Raw genomic sequence first — 25145 nt, 5'->3', positions numbered from 1 at the left:
CGACGCTGTATTAAAGGAAACATTCCAGACAGGGAAGTTGGATGAAGAATGAACAGAAACAGGCTAGGGAGGGGGTGCTGACTGGTACCCTCTCTATATAATGCAGCTGTCCGTCAGCCAGTCTGCTCAGAAAGATGAATTTGCTTGATTTGGAGTGATAGACACAACTGGGTGCCAAGTCTATTCTTAACATTTTGGAAAGATCGTGCTGGAACTGTAGCTGCTGGAGGCTGAGCTGGCAGGAGACTGGGGGTGGGGTAGCATGAAAGGGAGGAGGGAGGGACAGATTTGGGCCTCCCTCCAGTGCCTGGTCATGATCACCATGCTCCATGCAGGAAGGAGACCCTTCTGTCTGAGTCAGTAAGGTGGAGCCAAGAAGCAGGCAGGCACTGCAGCTGTTGCTCTGGTCTAGGGGTGAGCTTTTGTGGTGGCAATGCTCACACTTGGTGACCTGTCTGGTGGATGGACAATCTCTGCATGTTGCTGCCCAGGGCAACCAGAGGCATAGGCTTGTGGAGGTTGAAAAGTATTTAGTGTGTTCAGAGTGGAGAGAGTGGGGCGAGTGCAGGCAGGACCTGGCCAGCCAGGGTCAGACTCAGGTTCTTATTCTAAGTGAGGTTTAAGCAAGGAGATGACTGTTTTTCTATTTTGTGAAAATCAATCTGGAAGCTGTCGATAGAGACAGAGCTCCAGGTAGCTACTTACCTGGGGATGGCAGGTAGACAGGAAGAGAAGTGGGAAGTCAGGGAGCAGGCTTCTGTGGGTTTTAAGGTGAGAGGCCCTGGTGGCTAGGACTGAAGCTGGTACCTGACTGGGGTTGTCCCAGGCTTGAACTGAGAACTCAGGCAGAGAACCAGACCCATGTGTCAGCATCCTCATCTCCCAGCCTTGAACTCAAGCCACTGACCATGCTCTTTAGAAGCTGAATTTTGGAGTCAAACATAACTTGTTTTTGAATCCTGCTTCAAGAATTCCTAGCTGTCTGTCCTGGGCTTAGTTACTTAGCCCTGTGAGTCCTGAGGGGCTCCTGATGACACAGGAGGTAACAGATGTCAAACGCGGAACACCCAACCATCCACAGCCACCTGACCCTGAAGGCCACCGTTCATTCAGGTCCATGGCCTTTCCTCCTCTGAACTCAAGCTTTGACTTCTAGGCATTCTCAGGATAGGCCTACAATTGGCTTCTGGTCTCCACTTTGTTCCTGGGAGCATGACTCTGTGGTTCATGGAAGCTTCCCTTCCGATCGCTTCTGTATTCTCTATGCCAATGTTGCCCAGACCAAGGGGGCCATGAACTGCCTGTTCCCATTCAGCCGGGGCTGCCTCTCTCCCTGCACAAGTGCACGTGGCCAGGTTAGAACAGAGAGCGCCTGCCTCGCCTCAGAGAAGGCTGTGCCTCCCTTCTCCCGTTTCAGAGAGCTGGTCAGTTCAGCTTTGCTTACTTTTAGGCCCAACTGCAGTAGGATTGCGTTCACATACTTTATCATGCAGCCAAGCAGGTGAAAGAACTCAGTGGTGGTCAGGCCGTCTGAGTTGAAGTCCCAGTTCTGCTGTAAATCTATGACGTCTTATAAGTCGCTTGACTTCTCCACGCTTCCTCTTCCATATCTATTCAGGCTTCAGCCATCTGTTGCCTGCTGTGTGCCGGCACTGACATTCTAGGATTCTGCATGACGTCTGTTTTAATAGAAGGTAATGTTCTGAGCTCAGATGTGAGTTTTCACAGCACTCTGCATGCAGGATGCCTGGCACCTTTCAAAATAGGATGGCTGCCCCAGATGTCGAGGAACAGCGTGAGTGCTTCTTCCGGGGCCGTTTGTACAGAGATGCTTGGGGGAACGTCAAGCAAGTCTTGTTACATCACTGCCTAGAAGGGTTCACTTACATTTGAATCTGAACTGTGAGCCAATGTCCCTGCCATGGTGGCTGCCGGCAGCTGGCACATCTGCTGGTAGCCAGATGGAGATGCCCAGCAGAATCGGGCTCTGGAAGGAGGCCAGTGAGGGTAGGTCTGTGAAGACTGTGGGACAGGAACCAGGTGGGGAGGAGCGAATCAGGTACTGATCTGCCCTCCACCAAGACCCTCACCCTCCTATTCCCGACCAGATCCAGGACACATCCCGGGGGCTAGCAGGGCATCCAGCTGGGGCTCACCTTTGGTATTGTCTCCACAGGTCCCATTAGCGGATCACACTGGTTGGAGCACGTCCCAAAAGAATATTATAAATCCTGTAATTACTGTGTGATGAGGATGATCGTATCCCACTGTATTTGTGTCATAAAGCATCACTTTGTCAAACACAAGCATAAAATATTCCTTAGCTTTCATAACCTTGTTTTGGCCTTTCTTAATTATTTTCAACATATTGGGAATTGAAAAATATGTAAGCGTCCAGGGTTTTGGTGACCATTTACCCCAAACCTCTCATCTTTATGTTTTTCCCCCAACTCCATTAGATTCAAACAGTGACGAAGAAAGTCCTGGTGGCCCCTCCAACAGACGAGGACGACAATGCCACCAATGCTGTCATCTCGCTGTTGAATGAGACTGTAACGGAGGCACCAGAGGAAACACAGGTGGTTATCAAGAAGGGCCTGGAGTTCAAGGATGGCATGAACGTCTTAGGTAGGCAGCCTGATATTCGTCTTCTTGGGGGAGGTGCCTGTGCTTGGGCCATATGGCCAACCTTTCCTGCAGGTCAGCACCTGGGCATCCTTGCTCCCTTCTCAGAAAGCCAGTCACCCTGCTGTCCTGTAGGTGGAGCAAGAGGCTCTCTCTGGGGAGCAATTTGAGGGTCACTGGGACTGATCGCTGAGAGATTAAGGGTGAGCAGGAGTAATGCCATGTGGGGACGCGGCAGCTGGAGTTGGTTATGGGAAAAGCGAGGGGACTGACATCACAGGGCACATCCCCCGACTCTTTGCATGGTGTTGGCAAGTCACTTTCTCTTAATCTCTATTTCATGAAGTTACACAACCAGTTCTTTCATTCCTTAAGCATTATTTTTTCCCGAGCTGCCCTGATACATGTACCAGGACTGCGCTAGGCATGGGGGAGGTCCCACCCCAGCCCTCACGGTTTGTAAGCAAAGGCAATGCCATCAGAAGTGACTAGCGTTGGCGTTGGTGCCAATAAGAGCTTATCAACAGGAGACTATTGTGTTTAACTTTCTGGGATTCCTGGAGCCTTCCTAGTGTACCATCCTGGGGTTCTATGGCTCTGTGGTTAGACCAGTTTGGACCAACTTTGGATCCCTTATGGACCACTCACTGCTTATCTAACCACGGTTGTGCCACTTCTCAAGATTCACTTTTAAAGTGGACACAGGATTGGCATTTCTCTTGTAGATCATTATGAGGATTAAATGAGATAGTCTGTGTAGTGCACAGTGGTACACGCCGTGTGCTTTATTCATGGGAGCTGCTCTCATTATTAAAAGTGCATGGAGTGTGGAGCGCTGAGCTGCATAGTAAGAAAACACCCCGGAGAAGATAGACTCCACATCACGTGGGTGCCTCCAGTTTGCTCAGTGTACTCCCCATCCACTCCCTGGGTCCATGCTCCACCATAACCCCCATCCGTCCACTGTTAGAATGGTGTCCCCAAGGCAAGGAAGAGGGTCATTTGGTCACAAGCTGGGAGAGATGGGAAATCTGTGTGGAAAACGTATGTTGATCCATGCAGGCAAGATTTCGAAGGATTTGAGTGAGAGCTGTTTAGAAAAGGTTGAGCTCAGTGGTCCTTCCACTTTGCCACCTAGAAGATCAAGTGCCCTCGTCTCTTTGGTAGAGGTGTCGGGTCAGACACAGGGTGCTCTGTTACATGTGAATTTCAGATACACAACAGATAACTTTTATGTGTCTAGTATGTCCCAAATATTGCCTGGGACATACTTATACTAAAAAAAAAAAATCATTGTTTCAAATTTTCACATTTCAGCTGGGAGTCCTCTTTGTTCTAAATGTGACAACGGTACTCTGTACTCACCCAGCACGGTGGCGGGAAAGAGCTAGAAGGAGCGGGCTTGCCCAGCCACTGAGAAGTGGGAGCTTCCTGAGGGCTCTTTCTCTCTGTCCTTTGTCCTGGCAGGAAGCGGACTAGGGAGGTGAGAGGGAGGGAAGAGATAAGCTGAGCAGGTTGCCAGGCAATGGAAGATCAATAAACATTGTTGCCAATCAGCGGGAGGTGAGAGGAGGAAGGAGAGAAGAGAAAGTCGGAGAGCGCCTCTGAGAAGGAGGCTGTACGGGACATCCTCAGCACGGTTCCCTGAGCGATTCTTCTCTCCCACTGTCCAGATATCTGTGACCCTTTCAGGACCTTTCCCCACTTCCCTTGGCCCCCCAAACCCTGGGGTCACGGTGGCCCCACAGTAGAAGACTGTGGCTGTGAATAATGGGGCCAGGGCTTTGGAGTGAATCATTCAGAAGACTTTCTTCGTGGTCGTTTCCAGAGTCTTGGTGGATTCTGGGGAGTCACATGACCTTGGCTGTCCTGGGGAGTTTCAGCACCACTCACTGCTCTCTCAGCCCCAAGTCTAAGAGGGCTTTGTTCGAATGGAACACCCCTGTTCCAGTGAGTGAGTTTAATGAGGCAGTGTTTACAGAGGGAAATGACCAGTTGGACGTGGGTTTCCAAGGGCAAATTGAGGCTCTGGAAAGCTCAGGGAAGTCAGACCGTTGAGAAATTTCCCATTTACAAATCATGGCTGAAATAAGATTCTTTCCATGGTCTTCCAAGGGCCACAAGATGTTGGCTTTTTAAAATCTTTCTTTCTTCCTTCCTTCCTTCCTTCCTTCCTTCCTTCCTTCCTTCCTCTCTCTCTCTCTCTTTCAAGTCCTCAGGGTTAAGCATTGCAAAAAGTGAGGATAAAACCCTGGCTCTGGCCTCCCACTTTTAAAGAAGTGGGAGACTCATTTCTTTCCCCCTAAAATCTCCAGGTGACTTGGGGCCCCACACTTACCCCAACCACTTAACTCAGCTCCTATGAGAGGTTGCTCCTTTAAACATCTCTCTCTCTTGTCCTCACAGGTACAGCCATTTTCTGCTGACCCTGCGAGGGGAGCTATTTCATTCTAGTTCTTTGGGACCTTGAGACCTTAAGAATTTTCTCTTAAAATATCTACATGGAATTAACCAAGTGATACTAACTATTCTCAGCCAGATTGTTAACAGATGACTGCTCAGCACACACCCACCAAACCCCTCTCCCTGGGCTTGAGAAGAGCCTGAATTTGATTTCCTCCATTACTGCAGAACTAGGTCACTCTCCCCTGTCACTCCCCCTGTCACTCTGTTTCTAGGTCACTCTAATTCTCACTAAGCCTTTGTGTTTATGGCCAACAATTCACTTGTAAGTCACTTGTCAATCTTTCTGGCCGGGAGCTGTAAAGGGAAACTATTAAACACCAAGGTTTAACAATCCCAGGTGCAAACACTAGATTCTTTTTGCTGAAGAAAGAGAGGGTCCAGCAAAGGGTAGTTGGAGAATCTGGGTTGATATGTACTGGTGTGGGAAGATGAGTGGTTCAGTGACGAGGGAAAAGGTGAAATCAGAGATCCAGAAAGAATTTTTCTCTAAGAGAATCAAACTGTAGTGCTATAGTTTACCTTGATCTAGCTCAAGACTGCGAGCATAAATGGACAAAATAGGACCCTGGACATAATAGGGAGGGACTGGAAATGAGGCTTGCCAAACTGGAACGAGGTGGGGTGTGGGGAAGAGGGGGGAAGAGAGGATGGCTCCTACTGCAGTTCAGAGAAGAAGTCAGATGGGCAAGCAAAGTTTGCTAGCCTGGGGGACAACAGCGTGGATTTATAGTCCATGCAAGTTGTCAGAATTGGAGCCCCAAGACTGACAATAATAGGTTGGGAGTGAGGGAAGCACTGATGACTGGTAATCAGAAATCCAGGCAGCCCCAGGTGGTAATGGGGATGTCTGTTAGCCCGGTGGTGCACCCCAGTCGCTGGGAGGGTCTGGGTGAGACTCCAGAGGGAGACACTGAGGAAAGGGATGAATGGGCGTGGTGGTGGAGAGAATATTCTGGGAGAGAAAAGCCCCAGGTCTTATCCTGAGGGAACTAATGTATCAGGCAGCTTCCTAGGACAGATCCTCGGGGAATGAGGCAAAAGACAACGTGGAAATAAGACCCTAGGTTGGCTGTTGGAGTTGGTCCAGGACCTCGTGCAATTTGTTGCTGACATCAAGAGGTGGGGACAGGGATCCTCAAATCCTTCTGGGTTAGGATTGACCCTGGAGGCTGGGGTGAGGCTGCACTTAGATGGAAGTCAAATGAAGTCAAGTGAAGGGGGGGAGAGGGCTGAGGGGCTAAGAACTAACAAAGACTGCATTCTCTGTTTATGACCCTGAAAAAAATACAGTAGAAGAGAAAGCATTCTAACTGTTTTGACTATGGGAAGAATGATGATGAGTTAAAATTAACAGGTTAAATCCAAACAAATTGGATCATTTGGGATTTCCCAAACTGTTTTGGATTTCTCATTGCTTTCCCTTTGATTTTTCAACATTCTTCCTCCTCAAATTAGGCACAGAGCAATAGGAAAATAATTTTATGTTTAGGATTTTCCTAGAGTGAAGCTGCATTAATTTGGGATAACACCAAACCAATATAGACATAACCCTGGCAGAGGCTTTACTGGCTAATTGGTTTCTGCTATTCTAATACTGGCTCCAGATTTTGCACCATAACCCTCAAGTCCCAACAAGCCTTCCTTCATTAATCTATGTGCTAATGGAATCTGCTTACCCATGATTTCATAAGTAAGGAGGAGAGAGAAGAGAGTACTTTTTAGTTTGGAATGAAAATGAATTCATTTTCTCCAAGCAGCTATCCTGCCTACAGTTCAGCTTACTCATGTGGAAAATATTCAAGAAAGTCATAATTATCCAGGAGGAAGGTATTTTTAGTGTGAAACCTAATGCTTTTGTCTTTTAATGCCTAATTTATAGGGAGCAGGCAGCGAGAACATGGCTCTGTACGTGGGGGATGGTAAAGATCTTGGGAGAAGAAACACGTACTTTATAATTTGTCCTTTTGTCATGTGATTCACCCACCAGGTCTGATAGGGTTTTTCATTGCTTTTGGCATCGCCATGGGGAAGATGGGTGAGCAGGCCAAGCTGATGGTGGAATTCTTCAACATCTTGAACGAGATTGTAATGAAGTTGGTGATCATGATCATGTGGTAAGTGGGCTTTTTCTTACTTCATTGTGGCGGGGGTGTGAGATGGCCTTGAGGTCCCGCAAGGACACTGGAGCCCCCCCCAGCAGGAAAGAGTGGATGCGCATGAGCCAAGCAAAGGGCCCTTCTAAAAGACTTTGAGAAAGGGATGAAAATCTCTTTTTTTGGAGCTTTCTCTAAAAAGGGGGTTGGAAAACTATAGCTCACGGGCCAGATCTTATCTGCCATTTGCTTTGTATGGCCTGAGAATTAAGAATGGGTTTTATGTTTTTATTTTGCTGAAAAAAAAAAAATCAAAAGAGTAGTAATAGTCTGCCACATGTGAAAACTATGTCAAATTCACAGTCAGTGCCCATAAATAGTTTTGTTGGAACCCAGCCATACCTAGTTCTTCGTGTGTTGTCTTAGGGCTGCTTTTGTGCTAAAAGACAGAGTTGAGTAGCTCTGACCAAGACTGTGTAGCTTGCAAAGCCTGAAATATTTACTGTTTGGTCCTTTACATAGAAAGTTTGCCCATCCCTACCCTGAGAGAAAAGACAAAAAAAAAAAAAAAAAAAAAAAAAAAAACGAAGAAGAAGAAAGAAAAGACAGATAAGCTGGAAAAAAACCAATCAGTAATATTGAAGCTGAGCTGTATCAGGAAACACTAAGATAGAGCCAAGATGCCTGGGATATGGCATGACCCAGGGCCTGCTGAGAACCAAAAGCAATGTATCTTCAATCTGGGTTACTCATGACTTACACAGAAAAAAAAAAACCAAAAGAAAAAAAAGGCAGTTCTCAGGCCACGTAAGAAAAGTGAGGATTAGAGCTGTAAGTGCTCTTGGAAATCTGATTCCAGAGAAAACTGTGATCCAGAGACACTTAAATCTTCATTCTTTAACATCATCATGCTCATCATCATAAAAGCCATCTTTTATTGATTTCCTTTCATCTGCCAAGAGCCACGACAGTGCTTCATACCTATCGAATCTAGTCCCAGCAACCCTGAAAATGTGGTGTGATGATTCCCATTTTACAGAAAAGGCAGCTGAGGCTCATTGGGGTGAATTAACTTGCCTAAGATTGTACAGCTAGGGTGAGAAAGAGCTAGAGTTTATGTTAATATCAAAATCTTTGAATCTTCTGTCTGTAAATAGGTGGGGGGTTTTTTTGTTTGAATCATCTAAGCAATATTGTCTCCACATCATTTCATGCGTGTTTCTGGTCAGTGGTTCTAAAATCTAAGGGAGCCCAGGAAAGCGTGTGTCCTCTCTTTCACCAAGGAAACTGACATCTTCAGTCACTGGAAACTTCTCCTGTCCCTTGTCTATCAGACAAACATTTTTATGTGCATTAGTTTCAGACCCCTACAATGGTCTGTATTCCTGCCTAGAAAGAAGATAAAACCACTCTTAGACTAAACCGTGTGTGTGTTCTATTTGCCACAGGAATCCTGGGTTACAATGTCCCTGACTCTGCCTGCTCCCATCCTCCCCACCTGCTAGCTGAGGGCCCCAGGGTCTCAGATCAAGAAGATGTTTGTCATAATTTCATGAACCATATTTAATAGATCTGGCTTGTTCTGATCACAGCTTTCCTGTACTTTAGGAACACGGAAAAGATGATAGTACAGTAGTTTGTTCTTTTAGATTATTTTACTGATTCTTCAGCTTCCCAAGCAATGCTAGATTTCTGAATTTTTCTTTTGTGTGAAGATTTAAAGTCACACACATGGGGTGGGGGTATAGCTCAGTGGTAGAGCACATGCTTAGCATACACGAGGTCCCAGGTTCAATCCCCAGTACCTCCATTAAAAAAAAAAGTCTCTATAAAGTCACATGCTGTAAAGATATTTTAAAAGTTTAAAATCTGTTCTGGGTTTGCTGAGAGTTTAATAAATGATAATGCATAAAGCAGAATAGGCCTCTTGCTATTAAACATTAGGATCTTTCTTCCTTTCCTAGAATTTCTTGCAGGGTGAGCACCCTATCTCCAGATATGCAATTCATATTTCTGTGTTATGATGCCAGTGATGTGAGAGATGTACGGAAATGTCTTCCTTCATCCGTAGCAGTGTCATTTCTCTAAGCTCTTGAAGCTGAGGGAATCTTCTAGGAAATCAGATGAGTCATGGGATAAAGTGGAACCACCCTTCTCCCCAGGCATGGAGTGGGTGTGGATCAAGAAGTTTCCTATTCACTGAAACCAAAACTCCTAAGGATTTAGCATCACATCCCTGGAGATGCAGAGTAATTGTGAGTCAGAAATAAGACCTGTGGAATGGTTTCTGACAGCTGTTCAGTTACCTCATCTAGGTGAACAGTTCAGAAGAGGGTGTTATATGACATGAGATGCCAGTCCCACACATTTCTTCCATTCTTCAGCTGCCTCGTCAGCCATTGATAACGATGTGAGTGAGAAGGTTCTGGATAAAACAGCCAACCGCTCCTTAACTGACACCCTCAATGCTTAAATAATCAGAGTTATTTCATCTTCTTCTCTGTGTGGTAGTAAGAATAATAATAAAAGCCAAATAGATCATTAAGGAGATTACTGTTATCTTAATTATTATTATTATTAAATTATAATTATTAAATTCTTGCTATATGCTCAATACTTTTTCAATTACTGCACTGTACTGATTTATTATTGAGAAGATAATAATTATCATAATCATTATTAAATCATAACTGAGATTTACCAAATTCCTGCTATACACTTAATACTATTCTAGTACTTTACATGTATTAACTCATTTATTTTTCACAATGATACCTAGCAAGAACGGATACTTTTGTGAGCCCCAGTTTTCAGATGAGAAACCTAAGCACAGAGGTTAACTTGCCCCATGTTGTACTGGCCTCAGTAATGGGAGTTCTAGAGATGTGCTACCTAACTTGACTTTTGTCTGACTTTGGACTGGATTGAACCCAGGGTCGTCCTATTACTAGCAGTGTGACTTAAAGTAAGTTAGACACACTCTAAACCCTTCATCCTGATCTGTGAAATGGATTGATCGTAACAGCCATGTCATAGGGTTGCTGTGAGAATTAAGTGGAATTGTGACCAACAGTTACGGCGCATTTGCTGTGTGCTGGGACCTGTCTAAACACTTCGTATGAACTAGTGTTACTGTTGTTTTATTGTAATTGCCATTATTATCATCAGTTCAGTCTGTAGCTTCTCTGTGTTCATGAATTCCTTAAGAAGCCTACAAAGCCCTCTGATTCATTGAAAAATGAAAGAAAGAACTAAAGAACGAAAGAAAGAAAGAAGAAAGACCCTTAATTTTGGTGTAATTTTCATATCCTCATTTTTGGCAGAGTGCTTTAAAACATTTTTTTTCCAAAATCTGACAAACTTAAATAGAAAGTAAAACTTCTCATATTCTCACCACGATAAAAGCATAAAGGGGGAAGTGAAATCTGTGCTCACTCACTTCTCCCTCTCAGTTAACCCACCAGCACCACCACCATTCATCAGCCAGTCTCCCCATCCCCCCATCCATCCACCCATCCCTTCACTTCACAAATACTTCTTGAGCATCTCTTCTGTGCCAACAACACTTTTGAGCACTGATCATATAATGGAGCTGGAGGCTCTACGAATCGATTTACATTCTGTCCTGATGAAACATTCTCATCCTCCTGTGGTAACTCTCAGCACGAGTCACTACTCCTTGGGTAGCCAAAACACCTCTCCCTGAGTGGATTGGGAAAATGGAGATTTGTGTTCCTTCCTGACCCTAAGTACAAACAGCACCTTCAGGTAACTCTTGGAATGCATGTTTAAGTCTTTATTGACTGACTTTTCCAGCTCTGAGTTCTCTTCAAATCTGTCCCAAACTGGCAGGTTGGTGTTGCTATTGGCAACGTGTGGGACAGACCCAGATTGGCCTTTAGGGCAGGGCTGAGAAAGTCCCTCCACTTACCTCCACTCCAAGTATCTGGCCCACCATCTGTCCTGTGACTGAAAGTTCCAAATTAATCACTTTACTGGGTTAAGACCAATGGCCTTGAATAATCTGGAGCTGAATAAAGAAAATGGTTTCCAAAGTCTAACCAAGTAATATCTGTATTTCATCACTGGCAGATCAGATTTTGTTCCTGGAAACAATGATTTCCAAACACATCAGAATTACCTGGGGAACTTATTTGAAATACAAATGCCTCACGGCCAACTCCAGGAAATTCTAACTCAGTAGGTACGCAGTGGGTTCAGGGAATCCATATTGTTTCAGGCAGGCCAGGCGACTCTGAGTATGGATGCGCAGGCTGAGTTCCAGGTACGTTTGTTAGTGCTGTGGATGAGTCTGCGTTTGTGGAGTAGAGAGCGAACCTGAGAGGGGCATCCTGGTGGGAACCTAAAGATGTCGAGGTGCAAAGTGGGTGGAGGCAAGGACGGCTGATGCAACAGTTAGAAAAAGACTCATCCAGGAACTCATCCAGGCCAGTCCTGGATGAGTCAGTGGCTTTGAAAACGATGCCCAGAGCTGAGGATACAGCCAGTCTCAGGGCAGCGTGGGAGCCATTCCCTCGCCCTAGCTCTGTAGTCATGGCCTTTGAATTTAGAAACTGATCCAGTAATTACTGGGCATCATTTGGCTTCAGAACACTCACGGGAGCCCTCAGCCTCTTGATGCACTTTGGTTTATGGCTTTGATTGTTTACTTCATCTCAGAAACTTTGAGTGGTGACCTTGAACCCTGGGCATTTGCCTTTTCTTTTCCATGGAGTGCCATTTTCAATGAGAGAATTCATCAACATGGAAACCCAGTAACTCAGAAGCTCCAACTTCTGAGTGGAAGCTTAAGCTACCTGTTTTGAAAGCAGGTGCAGGGAAGTAATGACCCTAAAACACATAATAGAACAAAGGTCTTTCTTTGTCCTAATTAATGCTCATTCTAGTTCTGGAGACCAAAGTGTTTGGGTTAACTAGGGCCCCTACTTGCCATATTTATTTACCCTGACACTCTACCTTCTGGCCTTTGAATAGTATTCAGGTTTCTTCCAGCGAGCTGAATGCCCCAGAGGTAACCTGTTACCTCTATCCAGTCCATTTGGCTCTTCCTCAGATGCGTTCTCCAGGGGAACTCTAGCTGGTCTCGCTTGGCAAAGAGCTTGAAAACATTTTCTCTCCATTCTGCAAATTGCTTGTCCCAGGAGAGCAGAAAAATTGAATGGCACTGAGAACAGTTCATATTTATGTTTTTCTGGACATCTTTAAAAGATAATTGGTGCTTGGGAAAGAATTAATCTCTTGGTTTGTAAAGATGAATGCTTGTTGGCTTTATCAGAAAGTGACTTCTGCTTCGTTTTTTATAATCCCAGGGAAGAAAGAGCTGGCCTCTAAGACTACGCTACTGGTCAATGAGATGTTGTGACTATGGTCACACCAAGAGAATGTAATATGGCAGGAAACCCAAAGGTTTAATGATTTAACTCCCTAATTCCTGGGGAAGCAATTCTCAAACATCGCCAGCCTTCACCTCCAGGAACGGAGAAGTGGAGGCTACAGGCTACCTGCCCCTCAGGAAAGAGAGCAGCTTGCTAATGTTTTAACTAATTAGTGTCAGTTACAAATCAGCTGTTTCAGGAGAGGATTCCTCTTGAGAAGAATACTTGGCTCATAAAAACATCCACAGTTGGGTGGCCTGTGAGATCCTTTAGAAAGTCTCGTTAACTCAGACTTGATTCATTAAACATGGGGTATAGGTGTGAAAACAGAACATGCCAGGGACTCCTTTGTCAGGAATCAGAGAACTAACGACACTGACAGGGATGGGGGAGGGATTTTTTGATGGTGCGGATATGCACGTGTTCAAAAATGTAATCCTCCCAGCAACCCCAGGAGGTTACAGTTCGCTTCTCTAAGCCTCGACTTGCACGTCTGTAAAATGGGACTAAGTCACTCCCAAGCGCATATAGCTGGTTAGTGACCAGACAAGCTCCATGTCTTGTGTAATTGTGTCTGTGACTCTCTCCACTCCTCATGGCTTTTTTTTAATCCCATAAGTTCTTGCTCCAGATAAAACTGCAAACCCTTTGCCCCAAATCTCTTTAGGGGGCCCTCTCTTTTCCCTGACCCCCCTCTCCCAAGCTAGGAGCCTTATCATTTGCCCCACAGTCTTTCTTTCATGTATGTTCATAATTCTTAATAAGGTATCAACCTTCCCACAGACATTTTCATTTCAGTTAGAAGTATCACAGGCTGAACAAATTCATGCTCCATTGCCACCAGATCAGACAACTAAAGAAGAAAAAAAAGATATTGGCAAACGTGCAAAAAATATACTCAAGGTGAGAGAGAGTGTGGTTAGCTTTCTCTAGAGTGAGGACAACAGTAAATTGTTTCCAAGTTCCCTACAAAATAATAATAATATAGAAATATAAAATAAGTTGATAAAGGAATAGATTGGTAGACGGTAAATTGTCTGCTTGTGCACAAAAAGCTACGATCGCTCTTTCAAGGGAAGTGGCTTGGCTGGTAGGGATGAAACCCCTGGTGGTAAAGTCTCGCAGGTCAGAAATTCTCTCTTCCTCCTTCCTGGGTTTGTGGTCTTGGGCCAGTGATTTAATTTTGCCAAACCTCAGTTTCCTCATTTGCCGAATAGGTGCAATGACACCTTGATTTTAAGTGGTGAGAAATGAATGTGTGGACCTCTCCCCATATTGCTTGAAACACAATGAATGGCAGCCAGCATTCTTGTTGGAGTAAGCATGGAAAGAAACACTTTCGGACTTAGAAGAAATAAAACCACATTTCTCTAAACATAGTCTTTGACTCAGATGGTTTTCTTGTTGTGGCAGCTCTCTCCCTCTCTCTCTCAACATATTTCCAAAATTCCTTCCAAGGCAAAAACAAAGCACATTTACAAATACTAGTTTATAACTTGGCAAAACTCTAATGAGCTTTCTGAGAAGCTCTACGTTTCTTCTCCATTTTCGAGGAAGTAGATATGAAACAAAGAAAGCAAAATAGATTCTCAAAGACATAATCTAGGTGTCTCTCAACTCTTAGATTTTTATCTTTTACTTAGGAGGTGGTAAATCTTGTGTCTACTAGCCCAAAAATGTTAGCTGAGCAACAAAGTTGGCCTTGGGATTTTTCATCAGAGTGGGGGCCGCCAGATCCACAGGACAGATTTCAGAAAATGCAGTTAGTCTGAAGCAAAATACAGCATCAGTTGATTCTCATGCTCCTCTTTTAGCAAAACTCTGCAGAAATGCAAAGAGTTTTCCTCAGGGTGTGGTACACACGAGGGCCTAGATTTAAGTTCTGAATCCCATAACCAGCTCTTCAATGTTTTTTTGTTTTTTTCTAATGTCTTTCAGGTACTCTCCCCTGGGTATCGCCTGCCTAATCTGTGGGAAGATCATTGCAATCAAGGACTTAGAAGTGGTTGCTAGGCAACTGGGGATGTACATGATCACGGTGATTGTTGGCCTCATCATCCATGGGGGCATCTTTCTCCCCTTGATTTACTTTCTAGTGACCAGGAAAAACCCTTTCTCCTTTTTTGCTGGCATTTTCCAAGCTTGGATCACTGCCCTGGGTACCGCTTCCAGGTAGAGAACACCAGAAATCACCGTCGTTTCTCTCTGCTCACCCTTTAACCTCTTTGTCACTTCCTCTCTTTCAAAACCTTCCCATCACAACATTCAATGAGAACACTTTTCACGTATTATTCAATGTTTTTGGAAAAGGAGAACACTTTATATTCTCAACTAGTTTTATGAACTTTTGAGCTCTCTGATGAACTTTTTGCTGGTATGCAGCCATCCTGGAACTGTGATCTTGTATTAAATTTCCCAGGTGAATGCACGCTATTCACTTGTATGCATAATTTGCCACATAGAGCATTAATTTGGTTTTAAATGTTTTCCAAAAGGGTGTAACGAGACGTTATTTTATTTAAGAAATTCTCTCACCTGTGCTTTCAAAAGTGCTATCACAATATATCAGTCTATTGGAGTAATTTTTTAAAAGTCATGAGAACAAGCTTTTGCAGGGTAAACGGTAGGTTAGATGAGATTTTTCAAACAAACAGGAAATCAGTCAAGTCTTTGTCCCTGTGATAGACCATTCTGTCCCACTGATTTTGAGGACAGTCAGGTTGGCATTGATTTGACTTGACATTGACTGGGCGTCCGTTCCTTCTTCATTACCTAGTTCTAGGGCCTCAAAAGCCAATGAGGACTCCAGAGATATGCGGAGAACAAAAAAAAAAAAACATTTTGGTGAATATCATCTTGGACTGAATTTAGCAAAAACAAACAAACAAAAACAAATACATAAGAAATGCCCAGCAATTTAGAATTTCAAAAAGTGAAAGTTTTATTCTTTCAGTCTGCAATAGTTTCTTTTATTTTTGCACATGTAGCCTTGGGTCACAAAACTAAGACAGAGGCTGTAAAGCCGGTGGCAGGGAGGCAAACAAACCACAACCCATAGCTCAGCGTTAATTCTGAGTCATGGGTTGGCAGGTCCTTGTCACAGAGTCCGTGACCAAGCACTGTCAGGGAGGTGGCCGCGCTGTGACACAGGGAGACTGCTGTTCCAAGGGTACCAAGCAAGCTTTTCTTAAGTGACCTAACAGGCCAAAAACAGTGACCAGCTGGGAAGCCAAATTATATTTCTATCTTGGAACTCAGTGAGAATTCTGTACTAATAGAATGCGAAGTCTCAGAAAAAGCTAAAATATATGCAATCTGAAAGATGTGGATTCTGCATTGTTTCCCAAGATGAAGGGAAACACTGTAAAACTTCATTTTTCCTTCTTAGTCCTGTACATTTCTTATGGCTAAGTATCTCTGTCTGTAAAGATCCTCTTTTTTTGAGAAAAAGTTAACTTTTATTTCAAAAATAAAACCAATTATGTTTAGTTTTATTTTTGTTTTCTGTTTATGAGCATGATATTTGCTCATTATGAAAAAGTTCAGACAGTGAATAAAATTTTGGAGGAAAAAATGGACATCCCCACTGATAACTAGTGGTAACTTTTCAGTTAATCTTACAGTTATGTCCATTTTCAGTTCTTACTATGTATAGCTATTGTAAATTGCTATTTTTCACTGGTCATCATATCATAAAAGTTATATCTATAAATATAGATCTTTATTACTATTTTTAAACTGCATAATATACACTGTATGTACTACAATCGAACGCCCACCCCAGATGCACATTTAAGGCACCTGTATTAAACAGGGCTGTGATAAGCATCCTTGTAAATACGTCTCTGCAAGGATGTCTGATGATCCCCTCAGGATAAATTTCTAGAAGTGGAATTTCTGAGTCCGATGGTAATAAGCACATTGATAGTTTTGAAACATATCACCAGATGACTGTTTAGAAAAGCCCATTCGTTTATGTCCCCACTAACTGGATATACCAGTGTGTCTTTCCTCACCTACTCACCAACGCTGGACACTGTCAGTCACTTTAATACTTTCCAATCTTATTGGTGAAAAGTGATCTCACTGACTTCGCATTACTTTGATTACTAGTGAGGAGAAACATCTTTCTGTGTTCTAATTAGTCCTGCTTCCTTCCCCTCCCCTGCCCCGTGAATTGTTTGTGAGGTTAATTTCCTGTTGAGGTAATTTTCCTGATTGACTTTCAACTGTCTTCATGTATAAAAATGTTAACTCATGTGTCACATGTTGCAAATAAATCCCCCCCACTTGACATTTGTTTTAAAAATTTACAGCTTTTTTTGCCACTAACAGGTTTTAATTTGTATGTTGTCAAAGTCATCAACCTTTTCCTGTAGTATTTAGAATTTTGATTTTGCTTAAGGATATCTTCTCTACCAAAGATTATAAAATGTTACTTTATCTTTTCTTCCAATACCCTTATGGTTTTGGTCTTTACACTATTTCAAAAATAGTATCAGTATCTTTTCTTTTGAGTGACTAGACAATTATCTTAGTCCCTTTATAAGACAAAGGTAAATCTTAAAGGCACAGGGAAAACCCAAATTTATATTTAAATCAAAGACCAATGCTCGGGTTATCTGACAAAAACCACAAAAATTAGACCCATTTCTTCCCCTTACCATATATTTCATTTGAAAAAATATATATATGGTTTTACTCTTTGGTTAAACTGTGGCTTTTTCCTGGATGTGGAATTTCTTTTTTTAAACAAGTCATTGTGGCATGAGCCACGTACTAAGAATTAACTCAAGAGTTCTTTTGCTATTATGACTGCAAGGGAAAAGCCCCCAGTTGGCCAACTGAATATACTTTCCACCACCCCCTGCCCCTAACCTGGGACTGGATAGGGTTGTGGAGGGGAAGTTTTAACCCCCTTTTTCTCAATAGGCACAGAGGTTGGCGTCCAGGCAGCCGATGGAGGGGGGATGGGACACACCTCTATACACCCCTCTAACTTCAGTACATGCTGTTAAAACTAATCTGGATAGAAAAAGAAGAATCTCAAGTACCAGATAGTTATTATTAGCCACATTTGAAGACTGTCATATGACCATTAAGGCAGGAGCCAAAAAAAGAAGAAGAAAAAAAAAAAAAGCCCACCAATGTCAGAATGTCAGAACACAGCAAAGAGTTAGAATTCTCAAGTCCCAGATTGGGCTGACTGGGTACACATGACTTCTTAAGACACAAAGCCTGTCCAGTAGTGACATTGTTTCCCCCAATCTGTTGAACTGTCTAAAGACCCTTTATGACCTTGTAGGAAAATGAATGCAGTAATAATAATGGACATTTTCTCGTCCTCCCAGCAATGTCCTTAAATTCATCCTGTTTGAGAATCCAGCCACCAACCACAGCTGAGCAGCCATTTCAGACCAGTCGTGGTGTCCTGGTCACCCTCAAACAGGTCTTGGAAAAGGGCTGCGGGTGTAGGTGAGAGGAATAAAGGGACACTGACTTCTCATTAGAACAGCTGGGGCAGCAAGCAGGTACAGTGGCACCCCTGCGTGTGAATGAGGCAGACGCCAACTTTTCTCCCCAGGTTCCCAACGTTTTAGTGATGAGAGGTCTCCAAGCATCCATTTCTTCTCCCCACCTAAGACCAAAAAGGGGGCATGAGGCAGACCCCTGACCTGAAATCACAAAGAGTTTTCCAGTAAGATGACTAACTTCCTTAGCATTGTTAAGAGGGCTTGCGGGTCTGTGGGTTGATAAGATGCAGATTCAGGAGACCCTAATTTTAGAATTTAAGCTTCCTCAGTTCTGAAGTGGCCCTGGAATCTGCATTTTATTCAATATGCCTGAAGCTGACAATCCTCTCCTACTCTCTGAGAAACCAAGGCCTCTGAGGGTGATTTTGTCCAGTTTGGCTGGAGCCCTAATTCTGACGAAGTAGAAATAGGGAACTATGATTAAAGCTATAAATTCAAGAGAGAAAAATGTGCTGTCTGCCTTGGGGGTTTCCCAAGTCATTTTGCCAAGTTTTGAATAAAAGAAAAGAGAGTGAACCACCAGGCACTCCCGTGGTAGTCTAAATGTTCTGCATCGCTTTCCATGTTACTTCAGCTCTGAAGCAACTCCTCCTACCCTCCCATCGCCTCTATCCACGTGGAAACAATATTCTGGCTCTCAGCAACACTTACCCTTATAGGTTTCTTATTTTAGAAGACACAGAACATGTCAGGAGTTCTGGCCTTTGAGATTGAGTCATATGGGCATGATTTCCCATCCCACGCCTGGGAGGAGTGGAGGTGAAGTCACGCCGAACTGGGTCTTTGATTGGCTACAGACGTGTGCTTTTCTGCCCTATGTTGTTGGAGAGATTGTCGAGCTGGCCAGTGACCATTTATCAGGGAGCTGGACTTTGAGGGTCCCCAGTGAATTGCTAGAAGCTTGGATTCTTGCTGAATGGTGCTTAACATGTTTGTCCAGCATCCTCAAAATTAGCAGGCCCAATTAGCTCAGGGCAATTCCCAGGGGCGGGATACAACCCATGTAGTCATCTTGTTGGAAATAGCATTTCTAACATGAAATTATGGGTCATTCAAAAGTTCCTCCTTCTGTCTTACTGTTGATAGTTGATCCTTTTCTGATCCTTTTTTCTTTTTTGCAGCCCAATTAATGTGAGCAATCAGATGGGCTTCAATATTTAATCCAAGATGGAAACAGTGACCAAAGGGAAAAGAGAACTTGAAGCTCTGAGTAGATTTCAAAAGCCAGAACCAACAAAAATATTTTGCTGCCTATTAACATCTTAATAAGGTCAAATTTGAGCCTCCAAATCGATGGATTTTAACTTGGCTCCAGACACTGCTTTCTGCAAGTCATATTGTTTGATTGGAACAAAAGGACAAAAACTTTGTGGTGCCATTTCAGTTTGTGCTTTGTCCTGCTTCTCGAAAGTGGACATAACACTTGTCTCTCTCTCTTTGTCCCTCAGTGCTGGAACATTGCCTGTCACCTTCCGTTGCCTGGAAGAAAATCTAGGGATTGATAAGCGTGTGACCAGATTTGTCCTCCCGGTCGGAGCAACCATTAACATGGACGGCACGGCCCTTTATGAAGCGGTGGCCGCCATCTTTATAGCCCAAATGAATGGCGTCATCCTAGACGGAGGCCAGATTGTGACCGTAAGGTGAGCGAAGTGGGTGGGGTGAAGCACTGAAGCAACCTTTTACCCTATCCCCTTCCACACTAACTCCATTTCACAGAGGCCACTTGAATTTCAGTTTTCCGGGTGGGAGAACGGTGAAGGAAATAAAAGAGAAAAGGCATTCTTGGCAGGCTCAAAGGGAAGATCGAGACAAGAAGGAAGCAGGCTCACACTAATGCCTTCTGTATGTATTGCCCATGTGAAATTGCTTCAGAAATTTGATGTTATTTTACTTTTAACCATCCTGTGATGTTGCAAGGCAGTTATTTGCACGTTCTTTTGATACATGAGGAAGCACAGGCTTCAAGGGGCATGGTAGTTTGCCCGAGGCTATAATGCTGTCAGGAGTGAGCCGACAGGGCTCACTGGGGCCAACATCAGCTGACTCTGAATCTGCTTTGTTTTGATTTGTTTCATTAAAATATGCTCCCTTCTGAACCCTCCTGGACTGTTGTGGGAATGTGAACTGGTGCAGCCACTATGGAGAACACTGTGGAAAATCCTTTAAAAACTACAAGTAGAGTTACTCTATGATCCAGCAATCCCACTCCTGGCATGTATCTGGAAAAGACAAAAATTCTAATTCGAAAGGATACATGCAACTCCAATGTTCATAGCAGCATTATTTACAATAGCCAAGACATGGAAGCAACCTAAATATCTATTGATAGATGACTGGATAAAGAAGATGTGGGGTGTAAATAAAGAAAAGAATATAATTGGGGTGGAGGAACACAAGGGGAACCAACTTCCAGGAAGAATTCTCTTTATAGGGGTAACATGGCAACATGGCCACTGTACAAAGGGATGTGTAAGAGTGACTCATACAACAGGCAACTGATGTTATAAATTAAATAGCTGAGGCCAAGATCGTTGGAACTTGGGAAGTTCCCCTTCCCTGGTGTTCTATCCATCTTGGGGAAATGACTGAGAATTCCCATTTGCCAACTCTAGGGACTTTAGGGACATTTTCATTACAAAGCACCCTCACCCTGCCCAGATTTCCAGATAAAAATAACATTTCACATTTTCAGGAGGTGAGGGTTGCGATGTGCTAGCCTCTTCTAAGTGCTTTCTGAACCCTTGTTATCTCCGTTTTTACAGACAAGGAAATCAAGGCACAGAGGTGAAGTCAGTTGCCCAAAGTCATGTGGTTAGTAGGTGATAGAGTGAGATTTGAACCTAGGTTGTTCAACTCCAGAGCCTTCACTGATAATCACCACATACTACTACCTCCCGTGACCTAGATGGACCCAAGGAAAGTGGAGTTCTTTAAACCCTGACACCGGCTCCACATTGATGGGGCAGAGGAATAGCAAAGATGGGTTTTGTAGATTCCACTTAGAGGAGATGTCTATTTTGTGGGAAGGATGACAATATGAAAAAACCAGTGTGAACCACAAAACCTCCTGGGACCTTCCTTTCCTCATATGTAAGATTAGGTAAATTCAGGTCCCTCCCAACTGTAAGGCCAGGATTCTGTGCTTTGGGCACACCAATGGCCTGGACTTGGTCAAACCAGTTTGGGAGCCTGATTCTTAGTTTAGAGCCCGAAGACCTACTCTAAACACTCTGGAATTGGATAACCACGAAGAAAGCAGCCCCTTTTTTCTTTTCAGCAGCCAGAAAAGCAAGTTAGGAATCTATATTTTCAGAAGCATCCTTCCATTCAGAAATGATAGTTTTTATAAATAGCACCCAGAAAAGAGGAGGAAAAGTCACTGTCATTTGCTGGATCACAGAGGCCCCCTGGTGTCTAGACAGGGCACTTGAACCCAAGGTTAAACCCTCTTCCAGAGACAACTTCAAAATGGTGCTGGATGTGCCCTTGGCATTGCTTGGAAAGCAAGGGATGAGATGCTTCAGAGGGAAAGCCTCCTGTTACTTCATTATCATTTCTTGGCATCCTCTCTCTGAATAATGTGTTCTCCAGCCCATGGTGCAACGTCCAGGCATCTGAAGCTTACTGTCATTTGGAATTCTGTTGATCTGTTCGCCCGATGTCCACTCAGTTGTGCCTGGATATTTGCTGTTTTGAGTTCTCATGTTAACATTGGCAGTGGCCTCTGCAGACTCCTGCCACGTAGTCTAGAAGTCTCTGGTTCCCACAGAGACATACAGGCGTAAGCAGAAATGAATGCAGGGGTGTTCCTGTGGGAGGACTACGAGTGATTTGTTTTTCTTCTTTAATATTTCCTTGTCTGCTTTTGGAGCCACGCTTACCTAATTTGAGCCCAGTGATCTGTTAGGCGAATTAGATGTCATGATGGGGGTAAGACTCTAATCCATGAATTTATAAGCTTCCATCACAGTTGAACAGAATCCAAATGGACCCGATTTCCTGGGCCTTGGTACTCCAGATTTCTCTGTTCCTTGGGAGGTCGAGAGAGATTTTATGACTGCCGGGAACAAGAGAGCTTGAAACTGCCTGCCAGGGGTGGTTTTGCCAAGGTCGCTTTCTCTTCCCTTGACCGGCCTTTTCTGTTCCCACAGCCTCACGGCCACGCTGGCCAGCGTTGGCGCAGCCAGTATCCCCAGTGCCGGGCTGGTCACCATGCTCCTTATTCTGACTGCTGTGGGCCTGCCGACGGAGGACATCAGCCTGCTGGTGGCTGTGGACTGGCTGCTGTAAGTGTCTGTGTTGGGGGTTTCTGCTGGGGATGTGAGTGCTGCCTCCCAGGGGTGGGCAAGATGCGGAGCTGCAGCCAAGACCTTAGCCAGTCCCCATGGCGCCTCCCTCCTTTCTTCCCTCCTTTCTTCCCTCTAACATTTACTCAGTGCCTATTTGGGAACCAGAGAAGAAAAAGAATCTCTAAGGGGTCTGGTGGAGGAATCAGATAAGTCAGAATACAAAGTTGAAAGCAGAGTAATACAGAACCAACTAGTGATGCGTGCAGAGCATCTCAAAGCACAAAGGAATATGGACTGTGTGATTCCATTGATACGAAACTCTAGGAAAGACAATATAATCTCTAGCAATAGAAGGAGATCATGGTTGCCTGAGCTCAGGGGTAGGGGCACAAGGAAAGCTTTAGGAGTAATAGACATGTTCCATGTACACAGGTTTGCACAGGTGTCCACATTTGTCAGAACTCAACATAGCATGCACTTGAAATGGGTACATTTTATTGCCTGTAAATTACATTTCCATAAAGTAGATTAAAAAATAGCACATACATGGAAGGATAGTGATAGAGACAGACACCCATCCCAGTCCAGGATGGAGGGGCTGAGTGGAGAAATCAGGAAACAAGGAAAACGGCTCCTGAATTCGAGGGCTTACTATGTGCTGGCTGCTACGCTGAGCCTTCACAGCTTCCTCGAACAGCCCTGAAAGCTTGGTGTTATCACTTCCATTATGAGAAAACTGAGGTTTAGGGAGAATGAATAGAGAATTGACCCTCGGTCTACTTGGTTTGGGAGGTCACCATGTTCACAGTCATGGCCATATTCAAGCTTCTAAAGGCAGTGATAGCTGAGCTGGGTCCCACCTGGAGGGAGAAGTTCCCCAGGTGCACATAGGTGGAGGGGGAACAGGGCGCTCCAGTCAAGGCCAGCCTGCACGGGGCATTGTGGCAGCACACAGCTGGGGACCTAGGAGTGGTGTGGTGTTGTTGGCGCACACAGAGTGAGGCAAGGTGCGGTGCAAGGTGAGGCAAGATGGACAGCCTTGAGGCCATGCAGAGATGCTTGAACTCAACCGTGTACACACAGCCTGGCTCCCTTTCCCAGTGAAGGACATTATCGTAGTGTAGGACTCACTGCCCATTCACAGTGGCAGGCCCGATAGCCAGATGGCCCCCAGTAGGGAGGTTGCTAAGGGCTCATTCGGGCTCTGGTGTTCTGCGGATGTACGCTGATACTTCCCGTCCAGTACTGGAAATAAATGACAGGCTCTGGGGGATGCCATTGGCTTCAGTGTCAGAGGTGCGGAGTGACAAGTGCTGGCGCAGAGATCCAAGGCCAAGGTGCTCACACATATTTTATAAATCACCCTAGCTGCCAGTAGCAATTTTTCTGACACTGATTGGCATGGATTTTAAGAACCGGAAGCCACATTTTATGGCCTTGAGTTTCCCCCACGCTGAAACAAGTTCCATCCCTCTATAGCCACCCTTCTGAAGAGAGGAACTTGCGAGTGGCTGAAAGGAAGAAGGACACTGGGAAGGCCAGAGAGAAGTCTGGTCTTTCCAGAGAACCTGCCGTTGAGGTTTAGGTTAGAAACGGAAAGTGGCTCTTGGACAGAATCTGTTCAACCCAGGAGGGCTGCTGGGAGGGGCGCGGATCTTCCTGACTGGTTCTCCCAACACCAGAGAAATGCTCTGGAAATGCCTTTTGTGGGAAGGTGAAAAGCAAGTGAAATGAGCCCATCTGTCTCCGCCCACCTCCCAGGTGGCAGTGGCGGCGTCCTCCGCGCTAGCTCGGTTATTCTCTGTGCCCTGCACTGGCCCAGAGGGACAGCCTTTCTCATGATGTCCATCCAGACAAGGCAGTCCTGGGGCAGCTGAGATTCAGTGGTGGTATGGGTGGAAGGATTTGGAGGGACAGAATGAAGGAGACAAAGGAGTGGGGTAGGATTTGGTTGGGAGGAGGACAAAACGGAATTGAAGACACTGGCAGCTGCTTGGGGACAGAGCACACAGTAGGAGCTCAATAAATGCATGCTGAAGTTACCCACAGTTGCTGTGTGATAACCCACGGCCTTTCCACACATGAAGATAGAGGAAGCTATTAAAATCCCAGCTGCTTCCCCTGTGACTTCAGCGTACTGAGCCCTCTGCCTCTTTGCCCGTCGTCACTGAGCGTCCCTTGCCTGCTCTAACCACGTCGCCTGGTCTCTTCTTGGGCTTGTTGCTGAGGACTGACGTCCACCATCGGAGATTCATCTTTTTAAAAAGTATTATTGTAGAAAGACAAATGCACTTTGTCTTTAGAAACAGAAATAGACTCACTGACACAGAAAACAAACTTTTAGTTACCAGGGTGGGAAGGAGGTGGGAAGGGATAAATTGGGAGCTCGAGATTTGCAGGTGCTAACCACTATATATAAATAGATAAATAAGTTTATACTGTGTAGCACAGGGAGCTATATTCAATATCTTCTAGTAACCTATAATGAAAAAGAATATGAAAACAAATATATGTATGTATTTGTATCCTGTGCACTAGAAATTGACACAACATTGTAAACTGACTATGCTTCAATAAAAAAATCAAAAAGTAATAAAAAAAATGATTACAGAAGCTACCCCATTATAATGCAAATGCATTTAAGTGGAAAGAAAATGCACTTGTAGTATCAGGAATGAAGAGACAGAACTAATATTTGGTGGGTGTCACCGTGTTTTTTACATCTGTTTATGGTTAATA

The 25145-nt window shown here is 44.4% G+C and overlaps 1 protein-coding gene across 5 annotated transcripts in view; it reads left to right on the top strand.

Moving 5' to 3' along the window:
* The window catches only part of SLC1A2 (solute carrier family 1 member 2), a 140133-nt gene that overhangs the window by 94092 nt on the left and 20896 nt on the right, over positions 1 to 25145 (top strand). For all 5 annotated transcript variants that reach the window (XM_032488458.1, XM_032488460.1, XM_032488457.1 and 2 more), the window contains 5 exons: positions 2460 to 2628; positions 7079 to 7205; positions 14519 to 14752; positions 19563 to 19757; positions 22269 to 22403. In XM_032488458.1, the coding sequence (XP_032344349.1) occupies positions 2460 to 2628; positions 7079 to 7205; positions 14519 to 14752; positions 19563 to 19757; positions 22269 to 22403 (860 nt within the window). The remainder of the gene's footprint in view (positions 1 to 2459; positions 2629 to 7078; positions 7206 to 14518; positions 14753 to 19562; positions 19758 to 22268; positions 22404 to 25145) is intronic.

Source organism: Camelus ferus, chromosome 10 (genome assembly GCF_009834535.1).
Source record: "Camelus ferus isolate YT-003-E chromosome 10, BCGSAC_Cfer_1.0, whole genome shotgun sequence".
NCBI classification, from domain to species: Eukaryota; Metazoa; Chordata; class Mammalia; order Artiodactyla; family Camelidae; genus Camelus; species Camelus ferus.
This window is presented reverse-complemented; position numbering and strand designations above follow the sequence as displayed.